The sequence below is a fragment of the Mastacembelus armatus genome, chromosome 14, assembly GCF_900324485.2.
Source record: "Mastacembelus armatus chromosome 14, fMasArm1.2, whole genome shotgun sequence".
NCBI lineage: Eukaryota > Metazoa > Chordata > Actinopteri > Synbranchiformes > Mastacembelidae > Mastacembelus > Mastacembelus armatus.
In genome coordinates, this window is record NC_046646.1 from 1,507,003 (window position 1) to 1,526,613 (window position 19,611).

General features: G+C 43.5%; 1 protein-coding gene across 2 annotated transcripts in view; it reads left to right on the forward strand.

Annotated features, from left to right (window-relative positions):
- Positions 1-19,611, forward strand: part of igsf9bb (immunoglobulin superfamily, member 9Bb) — a 199,357-nt gene that overhangs the window by 114,706 nt on the left and 65,040 nt on the right. For both annotated transcript variants that reach the window (XM_026328828.1, XM_026328829.1), the window contains exon 5: positions 16,347-16,464. In XM_026328828.1, the coding sequence (XP_026184613.1) occupies positions 16,347-16,464 (118 nt within the window). The remainder of the gene's footprint in view (positions 1-16,346; positions 16,465-19,611) is intronic.

Sequence of the window (19,611 nt, forward strand, 5' to 3'; positions counted from 1 at the left end):
TTTGAGGAGGCGGAGTTCGGGTGTGTACCATGGAGCAGAGTTCGTAAAGGAGACAGATCTAGTTTTGAGTGGAGCCAAGGTGTCGAGTAGATTACATAACTCACGGTTGAAATTGGATAACATGTCGGAGAGGGATGGTGTATAGTTTAGTACATGAAAGGTTATTGAGAGCAGCAGTGAAGGAGGGGAGGTCGATGTTCTTTAAGTTACGGAAGGTGATGGTGTGGGAGAGGTGGGTTTTGAAGAGAGGTAGTTTGGAGTTAAAGCAGACTAGTTTGTGGTCGGAGAAGGTGTCGGCAGTAGAACATGACTGAGCTGTGACGCCAGAGCAGCAGACTAAGTCGAGGGTGTGGCCTAGAGGGTGTGGCCTGTGTTTTGTGCTTCACGGAAATGTGGCCATGTAATCTTATACCGGACTCTGTATTACAGCTGAGTGGATTTCCACTATATAGAGTGGAGAGACACACAGAGCTTTCTGGCAAAACAAAAGGTGGTGGAATCTGCTTCTACATCAGCTGCAACGATGTCATTCTCGTCAGTGTTTACATCCCGTTGCAAGGCAATGTGCATGAAGCGCAGAGCTCGCTGGCTGACAAGATATTGTATGTGGATGCCTTGGTTATTGTCCTAGGAGACTTTAACAAAGAGCCCCCCACTCTGTGAACGACCTGTGCGTGGCCAACAGCCTGAACGAGTTCTTCTGCCGCTTTGAAAGACAATGGGATAGACCTGACCTCCCTAACTCCTCCCTCCACCAGCCAGAATATGGCCCTCCACTTCATCCTCCAGCATCTGGACTCCCCAGGATCCTACGCCAGGATACTGTTTGTGGACTTCAGCTCTGCCTTCAACATGATCGTTCCAACTCTGCTCAGAGACAAGCTCTCCCAGCTGAATGTGCCTCACTCCATGTGCAGCGGATCACGGACTTCCTGACAGACAGACGGCAGTTTGTGAGGCTGGGAAAGCATGTCTCTGACTCCCAGACCATCAACACTGGATCCCCCCCATGGCGGTGTCCTTTCTCCCTTGCTATTCTCCCAACAGATAAGATGGCGACCGACAAGATGGCGACCGACACAACCAGCGAGGCACCTACAACGCCACCAACACCAAGAACAACAACAACAACGCCAACACCTGACAATACCAACTCGGACAATGCCAATCTACTACTCCGTCTAGCAAACAATGAAATCACCAAATTAAAGCAAGAAATACGCCTCTTTCACGATCTCCAACAGAAAGACTCCATACTGACTAGCTTCAGGGACGTTGCCCTCGAGCAATCGAGGAAGATCTCCACACTTACCTTCACTTTCCAGGACACTGCTCCATGGGACCCGTCAACCTGGCAAAGACCCTCCTCCTCTTCAACACCATGTCTTCGGTCCTCGTGGGCCGGGGTTGCGGTCCGTGGGCAGAAAAGACATCACCACGGGTCTCCGCGTCCCTAGACCTCTCCAATCGATTTGCACCTCTGTCCTCTGCCACTCCGGACCTACATACTGTCTCATCCGCTAATCACGTACCGGATCGTTCCACTCCGGTATCCCAACAACCCCCGTCACTCGCCGAAGACGTTCAGCGCCGTCACCTGCTCTCGCTCCCCTCTGACGACACCCGCCGCCCCCGCTATAGTGCTCCTTGCGGAGCCCATTGCCCCGGCGAAAAACAGTCTCCATCCCACTCAGCTACTAAATCAGTGCGCCGTAGGATCCTTCGCGAGGCACACTCATGGGCTGAGGGAAAGAAATCATCACTTTTTATTTAATCCGTATGAACGTAAGGAGAAGTCCGTTTTTTCCTGTCTCACCTCATTACAGGTAATGCGGTCCCGCCTTGTACACTGTCCACTGTTCACATGTAAAAAATTTCAGGTGAACCAGGTAAATATGTGCACACCCCCGAGAAATGACATAAAACTTCATCATAGAATTTACTCACTTTTTCTGCGCATTTGGATGATGGAGGTCACGCACGTGATGAAGCGCTTCTTGTATTCCACACAGAGACAAATAGTTTAGCTTGTCCTCAGAGTAAAAACACTGATTTTAACTCAAATGAGGATTGTTTGGCTCCTCATTGTTTGTATTGTGCTGCACTAATCCGTCCCATCTACATTGACTGAAAGGCTCATTATGCGCGTCTTTGTCTGGTCGTTCAGTGCGTCTTTTGTGTTCTCAGGTAAATCACATGACTATTCATCCTGAGACACACCCTCTTGCATATGGCCTTTCTGGACAAAAAGTGTCTTAGAAAATTTAAATCAGTGTATTGTTTACTGTGAACGTGTGAACAAGGTGACATTCACAGCACTCTGAAGTAAACACTTTAGCCTACACCATGCAGGTCTCCAAAGTCTTGTGAACCAATGTTCTGTTTGTGTGTCTTATTTCAGTGAGTAAAAAATTGTAGTTTTTCACTAACCATGCATAAACACTTTTTTCTCAAAAACACAATAATGTATAAACTTGCTGCTCACATATTATTGTAGCCAATTTTGTGCTGATTACAGTGTTATCAGATTTTAGACAATATGTTTAAAAGACACTGAAAAAAGCACAAATGTCAGGACATGTCAAAAATTGTCCAGGCCCCCAAAACCCCCTCAGACCCCAGAGGGTTAATTTTGTCTCCAGCCTCCTTCTCCATGCAGTATACTGCTCCTTGGTGGTGATGTTTATCTTGTGGCCAAGCATCTCAAGGATCACTGTTGGTGGTGTATATCAGCTTGATGGTTACAGTAGGGATTGTTTGTAATGTTGCATTCACATCTTCTAGTAGACTTTCAGAGGGTACTTCAGTTAGTGTTTGGTAACCAGCTGTGGATGTTCCAGATGTCCAGCTTACTCATGATCTTCAATCTCAGGTCAGCTGCTCTTGTGTTGAGCGTGTAGGGGCTTGATATTGAGGCTTAGTACCCAATCTCAGATGGGGATGGCATTATTTACCCCCTGACTTCTCGAGCTGTAGCATTTGTGTTGTATCTCTTCAATCTCTTGGTGTGATAGCAGCTGCCGTTTGCAAATGTTGGAATACTGAGCTACTAGTTCTAACTAGCTCTATCTAGCTCTAACAAGTCTAGATGGTGTGTTTCGAAGTTTCCATAGGTACCACATCCTCTTCATATAAACCCCTGTCCCTGGGGTTACTCATATAGTAGCATTCCAACAGTTCTCTAGTCTCTTACCCTCGTCCATGAGTGCTGTGTTCCAGTAGCCCATTTCTCATCAGGTTGCCCTGGTTCCCTAGCACCTGACACGGACCTTGTTGACACAGGCGACGTCTGAGCCAGTATAACTCCTGTATTTCTATCGTTCATTTGTAATGAGGTAGGCCAGTAGCCTTAAAGACCTTGCCTAAGGTACTGGTACTGTTTCCAGGTAAGTAAATTCACTTTGTATTGCAAGCGTGTTGTGCTGTGTGTGCTGTACAGCTCATCTACAGATTACCAACAGACTAGCTATAGTCTAACACATCTAAAAACTAACTAAACTCTCTAAACAATTCATTAACCGCTACACATTCCAGTACTAGTCAAGTACCTTTCTTTTTTGACCGGTATTTATTGCTATATCCAGACTTAGCGCTCGTTAGCCTACCACTCCCTCTCCTTCCCTCTCCTGCTCAGTGTGCCACATGTTTAGTTATTCCTCTGCCTCCTTTAGTGATATTGATACTTGTAATAAGTGCAAGGTTCTGGTAGCTTTGGAGTTGAGGATCACTGATTTGGAAGCGCAGTTCTGCACCTTTGAACAAAAGCCAGCTAGTCTAGCCCCGTTAGCAGGTGTGGAGCCACCGAGCTAAGGTTCTGTTAACTGTCCGAGGGCAGCTCTGGAGCAACCTGGAGAATTAGCCTGGGTGCTGGTCCGACAGAAACATACTCCTAAGCAGAAACCCACAGCTCATCACCTGCCTGTTCATGTTTCTAACCGATTTTCCCAGAGGTCACTAAAATTAATGTTGAGTCGGTATGTAACTTTGCCAAAACAATGTCGGACTCTGTAGTTTTCTCTGGACACTTCCCCAATCTGAACAGCGATGACATTTTTATCCACATGTCGTCATTCCATCGCTGGCTGTCTATGTGGTGTCCAGCAAATGACATGGGCTTCATAGACAATTGGGCCACTTTCTGGGGAAAACCTGGTTTGGTAGTGAGGGACAGCATTCATCCCACTTTGGATGGTGCAGCTCTCATCTCTAGAAATCTGGCTGAGTTTAATAGCCAACCTAATCTGTTAGTAAATGATTTGATAACTTATCACACCCTTGATCTTGTTCTGACCTATGGCATTGAGATTGAACATTTAATAGTTCTTCCCCAAAATCCTGTTTTGTCTGATCATTCTTTAATAACTTTTGAATTTAAGATGATGGATAATGCAGCGTTTGGAAGAAAATTCCACTACAGCAGATGCTTATCTGACTACGCTGTTAATACATTTAAGAAAATGATTCCATCTTTATTTACATCTATGCCAAGTACAAACATAGTGGAGGACAGCTGCCTCAATCCCACTCCCTACCAAATGGATCATATTGTTGACAGTGCTGTAGCTTCACTGCGTTAAACGCTTGATACTGTGGCCCCTCTGAAAAAGAAGTTAGTGAATCAGAGGAGAATAGCTCCATAGTATAATTTACACATTTGTACCTTAAAACAGGCATCACGAAGGCTGGAAAGGAAGTGGTGTTCCACAAATTCAGAGGAAATTTTTCTAGCCTGGAATAAACAGTTTATTAACATATAAAAATGCTGTAAAGCTAGAACTGCATACTATTCATCACTAATAGAGGAAAATAAGAACAATCCCAGGTTTCTTTTCAGCACTGTAGCCAGTGTCGCAGAAATTTCATTTAGGTTATTCTCAAGAACAAACACAAGTTTGATGAATCATCTCAGGTTTAATCACGTGCACACGGAGAGAAGTCTTACAGAATTCAATGTCTTTTCTCTGCAGAATTCAGGTTTAGAATTCAGCTTGACAAAAAGGCGTGGACTCATAATGGAAAAGACCCCACATGTTTGTTCAGGTGTCCTCTATATTCAGGCCTTTACCGGCACTAAAACAAATCGTTACTTACAGGCCTCTAAAACTCTAAAACACTAAAAACATGCATTCTTTAGCCCAACACATTTAAGTTACCCTTTGACCACCTGTTCCATGCTGTGTAAAACCCCCACATTCCCCCCTTTTGACACACAGTGTCAACACACTTATCAATCATAAAACATTACCCATTACAGAAAACAAAATGTTACATTATTAGTCATGGTATTTCCATATCTAGATCACTGTCAAATGGGTTTCCTGGGGCCCAATCATTCACAGTCTTCAGCAGTATTTGTTGATTTAATTACAGGATATCCAATGCATCCAATCCAATCCAGGATGCCCATGTCCTTCACAGGTGTAACACTTTACATCCATGTTAAACTGTCCTCTTTGAAGCTGATTCTGCGGAGATCCTTGATTCCTATGATGTCCTCTTGTATTGTTCTGTCAAGCTTTCAGGCCCCTTCTCGTGTGTAGTTCCCTGCTGGTAGTACAGCAATACAGGGTTTCCATTGTGGCAGTGAGTTGTTGTGATCCCACTGGTGCTGTGGTTGACCATGTTGCAGGTCTGATGTTTGCCCATCGGAGTTTGAAGAACCTGTGACATACAGCATCTGGTGTATGTCCCCTTTGTTGGTTTGGCCCCTCAGCCAGTAATCAAATGTAGCTGCTGGTGAGACATTCTTCTTGTTCTTCTTCTGAACTCCATGGGGACTTGCTGATGCAGCCATCTGGGCCTGAGAGTGATGCTTGTGGAACAGCCATGGGCATAGAGACAGCATATGGAGCAGGCAGGTTCCTATTTCTTGCCCTACATTTCTATTTATCCTTCTTATTTTCCTCAACATCAGACTTTTCTAATTTTACCATTAATCCTGCAGCAGATTTTTTTTCTTTTTACTTCTGCCTCCCTCTCCCACTTTTTGGAAAAAGTGCCAATTTATTCTTTCCTTCTTTGCTTCCCTTTACTTTTTCACTTCCGCTTCTCTTTCTTGTAACAATATTCCACAACCATCCAGCCATCTCCAGGCCAGGGGAGAGATCCTGCCTCAAGTGGAGGAGTTTAAGTATCTCGGGGTCTTGTTCACGAGTGAGGGAAGGACGGAACGCGAGATTGACAGACGGATTGGGGCATCGGCAGCAGTAATGCAGTCGGTGTACCAGTCCATTGTGGTGAAGAAGGAGCTGAGCTGGAGGGCGAAGCTCTCGATTTATCGGTCAATCTACGTTCCTACTCTCACCTATGGTCATGAGCTCTGGGTCATGACCGAAAGAACGAGATCGCGGATACAAGCGGCTGAAATGAGCTTCCTCCGCAGGGTGGCCGGGTGCTCCCTTAGAGATAGGGTGAGGAGCTCGGTCACCCGGGAGAAGCTCGGAGTAGAGCCGCTGCTCCTCCACATCGAGAGGAGTCAGTTGAGGTGGCTCGGGCATCTGTTTCGGATACCTCCTGGGCGCCTTCCTGGAGAGGTGTTCCGGGCATGTTCCACCGGGAGGAGGCCCCGGGGAAGACCCAGGACACGCTGGAGGGACCATGTCTCCCGGCTGACCTGGGAACGCCTCGGTGTCCCCCCGGAAGAGCTGGAGGAAGTGTCCAGGGAGAAGGAAGTCTTGGTATCCCTGATTCAGCTACTGCCCCCGCGACCCGGCCCCGGATAAGCGGAAGAAGATGGATGGATGGATATTCCACAAACACACATTTACCCCATTTATCTGCCATTGTTTTAGCAGGGCCTGTAAGAGAGTCAGATAAGACTTCTCATTTCCCTGGTTTATTCCCCATGTTCCTAGACTCACTGGGACTGGTGCTTAAATTTTCCTGGGCTTATAACATACCCACAGTAAGTTCTCACTCACACTGATCTTTCCATCTCATCGTATGGTCAGATCTTATCACACAAACATTAACTTGGGGGAACTTTTTTCAGCCAGGTAGTTTGTATGACACTTTCGTTCCGAGCAACGTACCCTTATTGTATACACGTTGGTGCATACAAGACACTGAAGAAGTCACCACAAAGCTTATGAAATTATCACCTCATTCAAATGCCCAATTCATTATGTGGGGCATGTTCTGAGGTGGTACTTATTGACAATAATAGCTTACTCCTCATGGACAATAATAGCATACTTCTCATTAACAATAACTTACTTCTACAGTACTGTATTACTTTTCATATTTTCCTCATACGGGTGGTTTTCTTTATAAACCATATGGCTTCCCAAAGGAAGACTTACTTTTGTAATCCTCAGCCAGTGGAGTTTTCTCGTTCTTTTTTTTTTCCTTTTTGTTTTTTGTTCTTTTCTTAGGATTATTTTTTTCATCATCTGGCGTCTGTCCCTTAGACTCAATGGTCTCTCTACCATGAAGGGATTACAAAATACTACCTTGTCTCTCAAGGCTAACATACACAGACCTAGGGTTTTCTTAAATGAACACATACAAAAGAAATGATTCATAACAATCTACTCATTTATTAAATGAATGGACTGTATGAATCCACTGTCCGCCACCCATTCTGACCTCAGGCGGGATCCAGACCCCCGTTTGTCGGAGCGGAACTTTCCCTTTGTTTTTAAAATTTTACCACCGGTGGTTTACTGTCAGTCTAGAACAGGCGCTGGTCAGTGGCATGTCCATCCCATCCTTGTCACCAAATTGTGAAACACAAACACACAACACAAGTGTGATGATTCATTCATTCCTGAGTTTCTTTACAAATAAAATCACAACTATTAGAGATAAAATTCATTAGATGCTTCCTATAGCTGCCATAAATGAAGAACAGTAGCTCTTAAATCATCTGTAAGACCTCAGTTATATTTAGACTGCTTCTCTCCCATAGATCTCATACCATACATACATACATACATACATCACGACCTGGTTCGGGAACAGCACCATGCAGGACAGACGAGCTCTACAGAGGGTGGTGAGATCAGCTGAGCGCATCATACACACAGAGTTCCCTGACCTGCACTCCATCTACAGCAAGTGGTGCTGGACCAAGGCCAAGAAGGTAGTGAGAGACCCCAGCCATCCCAACAATGGATTGTTCTCTCTGTTGCGGTCAGGGAAGCGCTTCCGCTGTCTGAAGACCAACACAGAGAGACTGAGGAGAAGCTTCTTCCCGCAGGCTATTCGGTCTCTGAACGAGAACACCACTTAGACCAGGGGTCTCAAACTCGCGGCCCGCAGGACGATAGTTTGTGGCCCCCGCCTTAATATGGAAGTTTAATGTTAGTGCGGCCCGCAAGTTTGATATGTATGGCACTTTAAGGGGGTCGCACACCAGCGGTGCCGTTCGGGGCGCCACGACTCAGGATGCTGTTCAAATTCCTGCCGCCCCACAGAGTGCCTTCTGCATGGTTTTAACATCATATTTCTCTCAAATCATCATTAATACATTATACAAAGACACCACTACTGCAAAATACTAATTGCATTGGTTTTCAAAAATGTAAACACATAATTAAATGTGTAATAAACGTAGTCCTTTTAATCTTATCTAAAATTCAGGATTTATTTTCTGTATTTTCATCAGATCATTATTTTGCATATACACTGTGCATTATGCATTGTACATATTCTTCATTACCATAAAAATGTTAAATATAAAAAATAGATATTATAAACTGAAACCAAAACTAAATTAGAATAGTACATCAGTTTAATAAAAATACAAAAAGAACTTTGCAAGCTAACGTTAGCTTTTACAATGTAGTTGCCTAGACAACAGATACAACAAAACAATAACAGACTTAACATCATATTTATTACTGATTGATTTATTTTTCTATTTATTTTATTTTATTTATTTTCTTATTAATTCTTAATTTGTTTATTTTTTTTATCTTATTTTGTGTTAAAAAATAAAAATGAAAAGAGATTTAAGAAGATTGGAATTTTTTTAACAAAGTTTTTCTTTGTGGAAAACCTGATGCGGCCCAGCCTCACCCAGACTCTGCCTCTAGCGGCCCCCAGGTAAATTGAGTTTGAGACCCCTGAATTTGACCTACCTGGTCTCTCGTACAACACTCCTCCCCACTCACACAGCACAACACCTGCACATTTGCACATGAGACTAGACATTGCACATTAAAGCACATAATACTGGACTCACTGTACATTTGCACACTACAACATGGGAACACTGGACATTGCACCCATCATTCCCATTCCTTCCAATACTGTACATACTGCACACTGTAAATTGTTTTTTTTTTTATCCACATTGCAAATCTGTTTATTTTATTTATATTTTATTTTTTACCTTATTATATATTTATAAGTTAAAATTGCACTTGCAAATTCATTGTTTACTTTATCTTATATATTTGGTACATTTGTTATTATTGTTTGTTGTTATTTTTTTCTTTCTTATGCTTATTCTTGTGCTCTTACAGTGGGTACGGAAAGTATTCAGACCCCTTTAAATTTTTCACTCTTTGTGTCATTGCAGCCATTTGCCAAAATCAAAAAAGTTCATTTTATTTCTCATTAATGTACACTCAGCACCCCATCTTGACAGAAAAAAACAAATTTAGAAATTTTTGCAAATTTATTAAAAAAAAAACTGAAATATCACATGGTCATAAGTATTCAGACCCTTTGCAGTGACACTCATATTTAACTCACATGCTGTCCATTTCTTCTGATCCTCCTTGAGATGGTTCTGCTCCTTCACTGGAGTCCAGCTGTGTTTAATTAAACTGATTGGACTTGATTAGGAAAGGCACACACCTGTCTATATAAGACCTTGCAGCTCACAGTGCATGTCAGAGCAAATGAGAATCATGAGGTCGAAGGAACTGCCCAAGGAGCTCAGAGACAGAACTGTGGCAAGGCACAGATCTGGCCAAGGTTACAAAAGAATTTCTGCAGCACTCAAGGTTCCTAAGAGCACAGTGGCCTCCATAATCCTCAAATGGAAAAAGTTTGGGACGACCAGAACTCTTCCTAGACCTTGCCGTCCAGCCAAACTGAGCAATTGTGGGAGAAGAGCCTTGGTAAGAGAGGTAAAGAAGAACCCAAAGATCACTGTGGCTGAGCTCCAGAGATGCAGTAGGGAGAAAGTTCCACAAAGTCAACTATCTCACTGCAGCCCTCCACCAATCGGGGCTTTATGGCAGAGTGGCCCGACGGAAGCCTCTCCTCAGTGCAAGACACATGAAAGCCCGCATACAGTTTGCCAAAAAACACATGAAGGACTCCCAGACTATGAGAAATAAGATTCTCTGGTCTGATGAGACCAAGATTGAACTTTTTGGCGTTAATTCTAAGCGATATGTGTGGAGAAAACCAGGCACTGCTCATCACCTGCCCAATACAATCCCTACAGTGAAACATGGTGGTGGGAGCATCATGTTGTGGGGGTGTTTTTCAACTGCAGGGACAGGACGACTGGTTGCAATTGAAGGAAAGATGAATGCGGCCAAGTACAGAGATATCCTGGAAGAAAACCTCTTCCACAGTGCTCAGGACCTCAGACTGGGCTGAAGGTTCACCTTTCAACAGGACAATGACCCTAAGCACACAGCTAAAATAACAAAGGAGTGGCTTTGGAACAACTCTGTGACCGTTCTTGACTGGCCCAGCCAGAGCCCTGACCTAAACCCAATTGAGCATCTGTGGAGAGACCTGAAAATGGCTGTCCACCAACGTTCACCATCCAACCTGACAGAACTGGAGAGGATCTGCAAGGAAGAATGGCAGAGGATCCCCAAATCCAGGTGTGAAAAACTTGTTGCATCATTCCCAAGAAGACTCATGGCTGTACTAGCTCAAAAGGGTGCTTCTACTCAATACTGAGCACAGGGTCTGAATACTTATGACCATGTGATATTTCAGTTTTTCTTTTTTAATAAATTTGCAAAAATTTCTACATTTCTGTTTTTTTTTCTGTCAAGATAGGGTGCTGAGTGTACATTGAGAAATAAAATGAACTTTTTTGATTTTGGCAAATGGCTGCAATGACACAAAGAGTGAAAAATTTAAAGGGGTCTGAATACTTTCCGTACCCACTGTATTTCTTTATATGTACGTTAACTGAGGTCACGGGCAGTTGTGCAAGCATTTCACTGCATATCATACTGTGTATGACTGTGTATGTGACAAATAAAAATTTAAATTTGATTTGATCTCTCTGAATTCATGTTAGTAGTTGCTTCATCTAAATCATCAACATGTCTCTTAGACCCCATCCCGACTAGACTGCTTAACCCTCAGGGGTCTGAGGGGGTTTTCAGGGCCTGGACAATTTTTGACATGTCCTGACATTTGTGATTTTTTTTCAGTGTCTTTTAAACATATTAATGTCTTAAGTCTAATAACACTGTAATCAGCACAAAATTGGCTACAATAATATATGAGCAGCAAGTTTATACATTATTGTGTTTTTGAGAAAAAGTGTTTATGCATGGTTAGTGAAAAACTACAATTTTTTTTACTCACTGAAATAAGACCATACAACACAAACAGAACATTGGTTCACAAGACTTTGGAGACCTGCATGGTGTAGGCTAAAGTGTTAACTTCAGAGTGCTGGGAATGTCATCTTGTTCACACATTCACAGTAAACAATACACTGATTTAAATTTTCTAAGACACTTTTTGTCCAGAAAGGCCATATGCAAGAGGGTGTGTCTCAGGATGAATAGTCATGTGATTTACCTGAGAACACAAAAGACGCACTGAACGACCAGACAAAGATATGAGCCTAATGAGCCTTTCAGTCAATGTAGATGGGAAGGGATTAGTGCAGCACAATACAAAACAATGAGGAGCCAAACGATCCTCATTTGAGTTAAAATCAGTGTTTTTACTCTGAGGACAAGCTAAACTATTTGTCTCTGTGTGGAATACAAGAAGCGCTTCTTCAAGTCCGTGATGTGCCATCATCCAAACGCGCAGAAAAAGTGAGTAAATTCTATGATGAAGTTTGTTTTATGTAATTTCTCCGGGGTGTGCACATATTTACCTGGTTCACCTGAGATTATTTCCATGTGAACAGTGGACAGTGTACAAGGCGGGACCACATTACCTGTAATGAGGTGAGACAGGAAAAAACGGACTTCTCCTTACGTTCATACGGATTAAATAAAAAGTGATGATTTGTTTTTGACTTGAATTGTTTCACTCAAAAGAAAACATTTCAAGCTTTCTAGCCATATAATTCTTATTTTTATGAGCCAAGTATTCGCTGAGATTCTGGTTGTTTTATTTACGCGTCTGTGAAGAGAAATGGCAGAGACAGAAAAGGCCGAGAGCGCACCCTGTCGGCTTTCTTTATTTAAAAAAAAGCACAACGTTTTGTTGTTATTATGATGGTATACCACTAAAACTAGACCCTTTACAGATTTGAATGATACACTTCTTTTATCTGTACGATCAGAATTGACGGAGTAATTTAAGTTTGTTTCGGCCTTATCAGAAAAAGATGCGTCAAAACGCGCCGGCGCGTGCGTCGACCCCAGAGGGTTCAGGACAACACGGAGAGAAGTTAGTCAACTATCAAAACTGCAGAGAGGTGGGATGAAGAAAGAGTTTGGTAAGAAGTACAAAAAGCTGTCCAATAGCCACATGCCTGAAGATGTACACTAGATAAATGGCAGCAAGGAGAATAAACAGGGTGTTCTCCACCGAACCATCCAAAGTGTACTCTCAGTGGCAGGGTAGTAACATGAGAGCACACCCACCAAAGCTGGGGACTGAACAATACTGGAAAAACATATGGGAGAAGGAGGCATCACATAACACCAATGCCCAGTGGCTGGTGGACCTGAGAGCAGACCACAGCAACCTCCCTGAACAGGAACCAGTAACCATTACAACAGCAGATATCCAAGAAAGGTTCTCAAGCATGAAGAACTGGACAGCACCAGTACCTGACATGATCCACACCTACTGGCTAAAAATGCGAACTGCACTCCATGAGTGCCTGGCAGCTCAAATGAACCAGCCGATAATGGATGGGACTCATTCTGAATGGTTAACTGAAAGCGGGATAGTCCTGATCCTGAAGGACCCCCAAAAGGGAGCAGTCCCATCCAACTACCGCCTGATAACCTGCCTCTGCACAACATGAAAGGTCCTGTCAGGCATCATAGCGGCTAAGATGAGTAAGCACATGGCTCAATACATGAGTGGTGCCCAGAAAGGAATGGGTAAGAACACCAGGGGAGCAAAACATCAACTACTGGTAGATAAAGCAGTCACTCGAGACTGTAAGACCAGACAGACCAACCTGTATACCACCTGGATTGACTACAAGAAAGCCTAGGACTCAATGCCTCACACATGGATCCTGGAATGCCTGGAGCTGTACAACATCAATAGGACTCTAAGAACAAACAACCCTAGTGGCCAACCTCAAGCCAATTGCACAAGTCTCCATCAAGTGCGGCATCTACCAAGGAGATGCTCTGTCCACGCTGCTGTTCTGCATTGGCCTGAACCCCCTCAGCCAGATCATCACTAAGACTGGCTTCGGATACCGACTACGAAATGGACCATTAGTCACCCCCTGTACATGGATGACATCAAGCTGTATGCCAGGACTGAGCGAGACATCGGCTCACTGATCCACACCACCAGGATCTACAGCAATGACGTTGGAATGTCATTCGGACAGGATAAGATTGGTCAGATGATAACAAAGAGAGGGAAGATTGTTAGGATTGAAGGAATTGAACTGCCAGAAGGCGGGTGTTGAGGAAAGCTACAAGTACGTTGGAATCCCACAGGCAAATGGGAACCAAGAAGAGCCTACAAGGAAAGCAGCAACAGCCAAATACCTACAGAGAGTAAGGCAAGTCCTAAGAAGCCAGCTAAATGGGAAGAACAAGGTCCAAGCCATCAACACCTACGCCCTACCAGTCATCAGATACCCCGTTGGCATAATAAGCTGGCCAAAAGAGGAGACAGAGGCCACTAATGTCATGACATGGAAGCTCCTCACAATGCATGGAGAGTTTCACCCCAAAGCCAGCATCCTGAGACTGTACACTAAGAGGAAGAAAGGAGGCCAAGGACTGGTGAGCGTCAGAGCCACCAGCTGAGATTCAAAGATCCATGAGTACATCAGGAAGATGGCCCTGAGTGATGGAGTACTTAGTGAATATCTCAGGCAACAGAAGTCCGATGCAGAGGAATAGGAACAAAAACCATCATGGCAGGGCAAACCCCTGCACGGTATGTACCACCGACAGATACAAGAAGTGGCTGATATCAAAAAGTCCTACCAGTGGCTGGAAAAAGCTGGACTGCAAGACAGCACAGAGTCACTAATCATAGCACCACATGAGCAGGTCCTGAGCAAAATCAATAGAGGCTGGGGTCTACCACACCAGGCAGGACTTCAGGTGCAGGCTGTGCAAAGATGCCCCTGAGACAATCCAGCACATAACAGCAGGTTGTAAGATGCTAGCAGGCAGGGCATACATGGAACGCCATAACCAAGTGGCCGGCATAGTTTACAGGAACATCTGTGCCGAGTATGGGCTGGAGGTCCCAAGGTCAAAATGAGACAGACCTCCACAGGTGGTGAAGAATGATCGCGCTAAGTGGGACTTCCAGTGTGGGACTTCCAGATACAGACCAACAAACTGGTGATGGCTAACCAACCAGACATAGTAGTGGTGGACAAAACACAGAAGAAAGCCGTAGTGATAGATGTAGCAATCCCAAGTGACAGCAACATCAGAAAGAAGGAACATGAGAAGCTTGAGAAATACCGTGGGCTCAAAGAAGAACTAGAAAAGATGTGGAAGATGAAGGCAACAGTGGTCCCCGTGGTAATCGGCACCCTCGGGGCTGTGACCTCCAAACTGGGAGAGTGGCTCCAACAGATCCCAGGAACAACATCAGAGCTGTCAGTTCAGAAGAGCACAGTGCTAGGAACAGCTAAGATACTGTGAAGAACCCTCAAACTCACAGGCCTCTGGTAGAGGACCAGAAATTTTGGAAGACACACTCATACCACCCGTAGGGGTGAGAAGGGAATGTGTATATATATATATATATATATATGTGTGTGTGTATAAACTGCTATACAGTGTCTTACAGTGTCTGTCTAAAATCTGTAGAATACATGACAACATGAAGACCTGCTCTATACTGTAGGTCACTTTATGTAAATAAGAAAACATGTATTTTGTAGGTAAACACTGCTTACATTTGGATAATTATAAAAGAACAGTGAACCAAATTTTTGGTTTCTTGTTGCTGTCAGATGTTGTGGTTTACTTTGAGGAAATGGATGGAAAACAAATTCACATTATGTGCCTGAGAGTATAAAGGGAAGGCTGAATGTGTCCTTTGAAGCTGTGATAATGTAATGTTATGTGCTCACTAGAGAAATATGTTTTTGTTTACCACTTTCCAAAAAGACAGAAAAGGTCTTCTAATTTAGTAACAATATTAAAAGCAGATGAAAATATTCAGAGAAAGCTTTTCACTTTGCTGCATGTATAACTACTTTGCATGTTTTCATGTCTGTAATAAATAATCAACGTTTCAGAGTTCATATTTTGCGATATCTCACACTTCAGCACAGTTCTTGTTCTGTGCTGAAATAGATTCCAAAATTTGAGGCTTCAGCAGAGTTAGTGTTTTTAGTACAAAATTCCCAATTTGTGGAATGAGGACCGTGGATTTGGCATCAATTATTTTCATTGGAAGCATGTTGAATCAAGGATATTTGATTTGCCAATGTGAGTATTCAGACAGTCATGAAAGATTGATCATTTCCTTTAAAAGCTGTAAATGATATTGTATTAACTTCAATGGCAGATACAGTGTGAGCTATTCAGTCTCTTCAGTCAACTTTCATCCCTTTGTTTTCATAAATCAAAAAAAAAAAAAAAAAAAGAGAACACACTCCTGAAAGTATTTTTAAAGACACAGATAACCAACTCGGGGTTGCCAGATATCACTGACACAGAGTCTCAAATCTACCCACTAGTCATGCGTTGAGGAGAGGCACAGCAGCATTCAGCACTGGTCCTTTGAATAAATCATAATAAACCAGCACTGTCTTCACTTAGACGAATAGTTGTAAGCTGTCCATCCATCCATCCATCCATTTTTTTTATACCCGCTTATATCTTAACCAGGGTCACAGGGATCTGTTGGAGCCTATCCCAGCAAGAGTGCTAACCACTCAGCCACCATGCTGCCCGTTGTCACTGCCTGAATTACAACTTGACTGATAAATCAAAAAATCTGACTTCAAACAACAAAACTATGTAAGGAAAAATGTATACCTCCATGTGTGTGTTCAGGTGTCTGATGGGAGTTTGACGGTGCTCACCATCACCCGGGAGGATCGTGGGGCCTACATGTGTCGAGCCTTCAGTCCCCAGGGTGAGGCCCTTCACACCACACGGCTGCTAGTACAAGGTAGGTATATGTGTATGTCGTTTGCTGGGCACTACTGTAAGACAACATTTAATTTGTATACTTTATTGTATTATAGATTTTATTTTAAACTCCTAAATTTTCCATTTTCATCAATCTACAGCCAGTAGAGGTGAAAATGTTCCTTTTTATTTTGAAAACATGCAGAAACTAAAGTCCAAAGAATCTTCTGTAGACCCATATTTTGAGCAAAGTTTCACAGGTCCTCCGCAGACATATCTCAGCAGCTCTTCATGAGTCAGGCCTTTATGGGAGTGGCTAAACTGAAGCCACTTCAAGTAAAAGGAATATGACAGCCAGTTTGTCAGAGAGGGAGTACTCTAAGAGTATGAGATTCCTTAGTTTGATAAAAATTAAATTTAACTCTCAGTAACTCTGAGTCTTGAAGCACTATTTCTGGTGACTACCCAGCACTGCTAGTCACCTGGATAATACCATGCCTGTTGTGAAGTGTGATGGTGGCAGTGTCATGCATTGAGGGGGCTTCTCAGCAGCAGACAGGGAGACTCACTGAGCAATAATTTGATCCCTTAAGGATTTGCTGTCATTTTTTTAGTTGTGGATCTGTTTTGTATTAGGAAGGTTTTATTTTTCAACCTTATTAAGAAATAGAGATTTATTTTTGTAGGATTTTTTTCTCATATTTCATTGGCGTTTCAACTAGGGCTGGATATCATTAAGGATGTCACAATACGGTATGAGCAGTATGGCATGATACGTTACAATACGGTTTGATACGCTTGTCATAAGGTGGCAGTATCAGCCTCCTGCCACAAGGGGCAGTACCGCCTCTTCCCCTTTCTTCCCTCGTGTGTCTTGTTCCCTCTCCTTCCGTGTTTGTGTGTCTGTTAATTGTTTGCAGGTGCAGCAGGAGTGAGGAAGTGAATTCCAGTATACACCTTCCCAATAAAAGCTCTGGTCTCCTTAAACCAAATTGGCAGTTCGTCTAGTTTGCCAACTCAGTAGTACTCATCTACTAGCTTTCTAAAAACCTGAGAAAAAAGACAACTACTTGCTCTCCTTCTAATCGCAGGTGGCGTACACTCCGCTCATCTCGCTACCTCACTCCTAGTAATCATCAAGAGGAGATCACATTCCAAATTATTCCAACCCCAGCCACGCCCCTAGTTCTGGGTCATCCCTGGTTGCACATACACAATCCACAAATTGACTGGACCAGAGGCAAGATAGTGGGATGGAGTGCCTACTGTCATTCCTCTTATCTCTGCTCTGCATTACCTCCCGCTCAACCCTTTAAATCACCCCCTCGCACTCCTCCTGACCTCAGTTGGGTCCCCAGATACTATCACGATTTGACCGCGGTGTTCGTTAAGGAGAAAGCGGTATCGCTCCCTCCCCACCGACCATATAATTGCACCATTGATTTCCTGCCCGGAGCATCCTTACCATCATGCAGATTATGCAATCTGTCACGCCCGGAAAGGGAGTCAATGGAGAGTTACAGTGGGTACGGAAAGTATTCAGACCCCTTTAAATTTTTCACTCTTTGTGTCATTGCAGCCATTTGCCAAAATCAAAAAAGTTCATTTTATTTCTCATTAATGTACACTCAGCACCCCATCTTGACAGAAAAAAACAGAAATGTAGAAATTTTTGCGAATTTATTAAAAAAGAAAAACTGAAATATCACATGGTCATAAGTATTCAGACCCTGTGCTCAGTATTGAGTAGAAGCACCCTTTTGAGCTAGTACAGCCATGAGTCTTCTTGGGAATGATGCAACAAGTGTTTCACACCTGGATTTGGGGATCCTCTGCCATTCTTCCTTGCAGATCCTCTCCAGTTCTGTCAGGTTGGATGGTCAACGTTGGTGAACAGCCATTTTCAGGTCTCTCCAGAGATGCTCAATTGGGTTTAGGTCAGGGCTCTGGCTGGGCCAGTCAAGAACAGTCACAGAGTTGTTCCGAAGCCACTCCTTTGTTATTTTAGCTGTGTGCTTAGGGTCATTGTCCTGTTGAAAGGTGAACCTTCGGCCCAGTCTGAGGTCCTGAGCACTCTGGAAGAGGTTTTCTTCCAGGATATCTCTGTACTTGGTCGCATTCATCTTTCCTTCAATTGCAACCAGTCGTCCTGTCCCTGCTGCTGAAAAACACCCCCACAACATGATGCTCCCACCACCATGTTTCACTGTAGGGATTGTATTGGGCAGGTGATGAGCAGTGCCTGGTTTTCTCCACACATACCGCTTAGAATTAACGCCAAAAAGTTCAATCTTGGTCTCATCAGACCAGAGAATCTTATTTCTCATGGTCTGGGAGTCCTTCATGTGTTTTTTGGCAAACTCTATGCAGGCTTTCATGTGTCTTGCACTGAGGAGAGGCTTCCGTCGGGCCACTCTGCCATAAAGCCCCGACTGGTGGAGGGCTGCAGTGATAGTTGACTTTGTGGAACTTTCTCCCATCTCCCTACTGCATCTCTGGAGCTCAGCCACAGTGATCTTTGGGTTCTTCTTTACCTCTCTCACCAAGGCTCTTCTCCCAGGATTGCTCAGTTTGGCTGGACGGCCAGGTCTAGGAAGAGTTCTGGTCGTCCCAAACTTTTTCCATTTGAGGATTATGGAGGCCACTGTGCTCTTAGGAACCTTGAGTGCTGCAGAAATTCTTTTGTAACCTTGGCCAGATCTGAGCCTTGCCACAATTCTGTCTCTGAGCTCCTTGGGCAGTTCCTTCGACCTCATGATTCTCATTTGCTCTGACATGCACTGTGAGCTGTAAGGTCTTATATAGACAGGTGTGTGCCTTTCCTAATCAAGTCCAATCAGTTTAATTAAACACAGCTGGACTCCAATGAAGGAGCAGAACCATCTCAAGGAGGATCAGAAGAAATGGACAGCATGTGAGTTAAATATGAGTGTCACTGCACAGGGTCTGAATACTTATGACCATGTGATATTTCAGTTTTTCTTTTTTAATAAATTTGCAAAAATTTCTACATTTCTGTTTTTTTCTGTCAAGATGGGGTGCTGAGTGTACATTAATGAGAAATAAAATGAACTTTTTTGATTTTGGCAAATGGCTGCAATGACACAAAGAGTGAAACATTTAAAGGGGTCTGAATACTTTCCGTACCCACTGTATATTAAGGAGTCGCTACCCTCAGGTATTATCC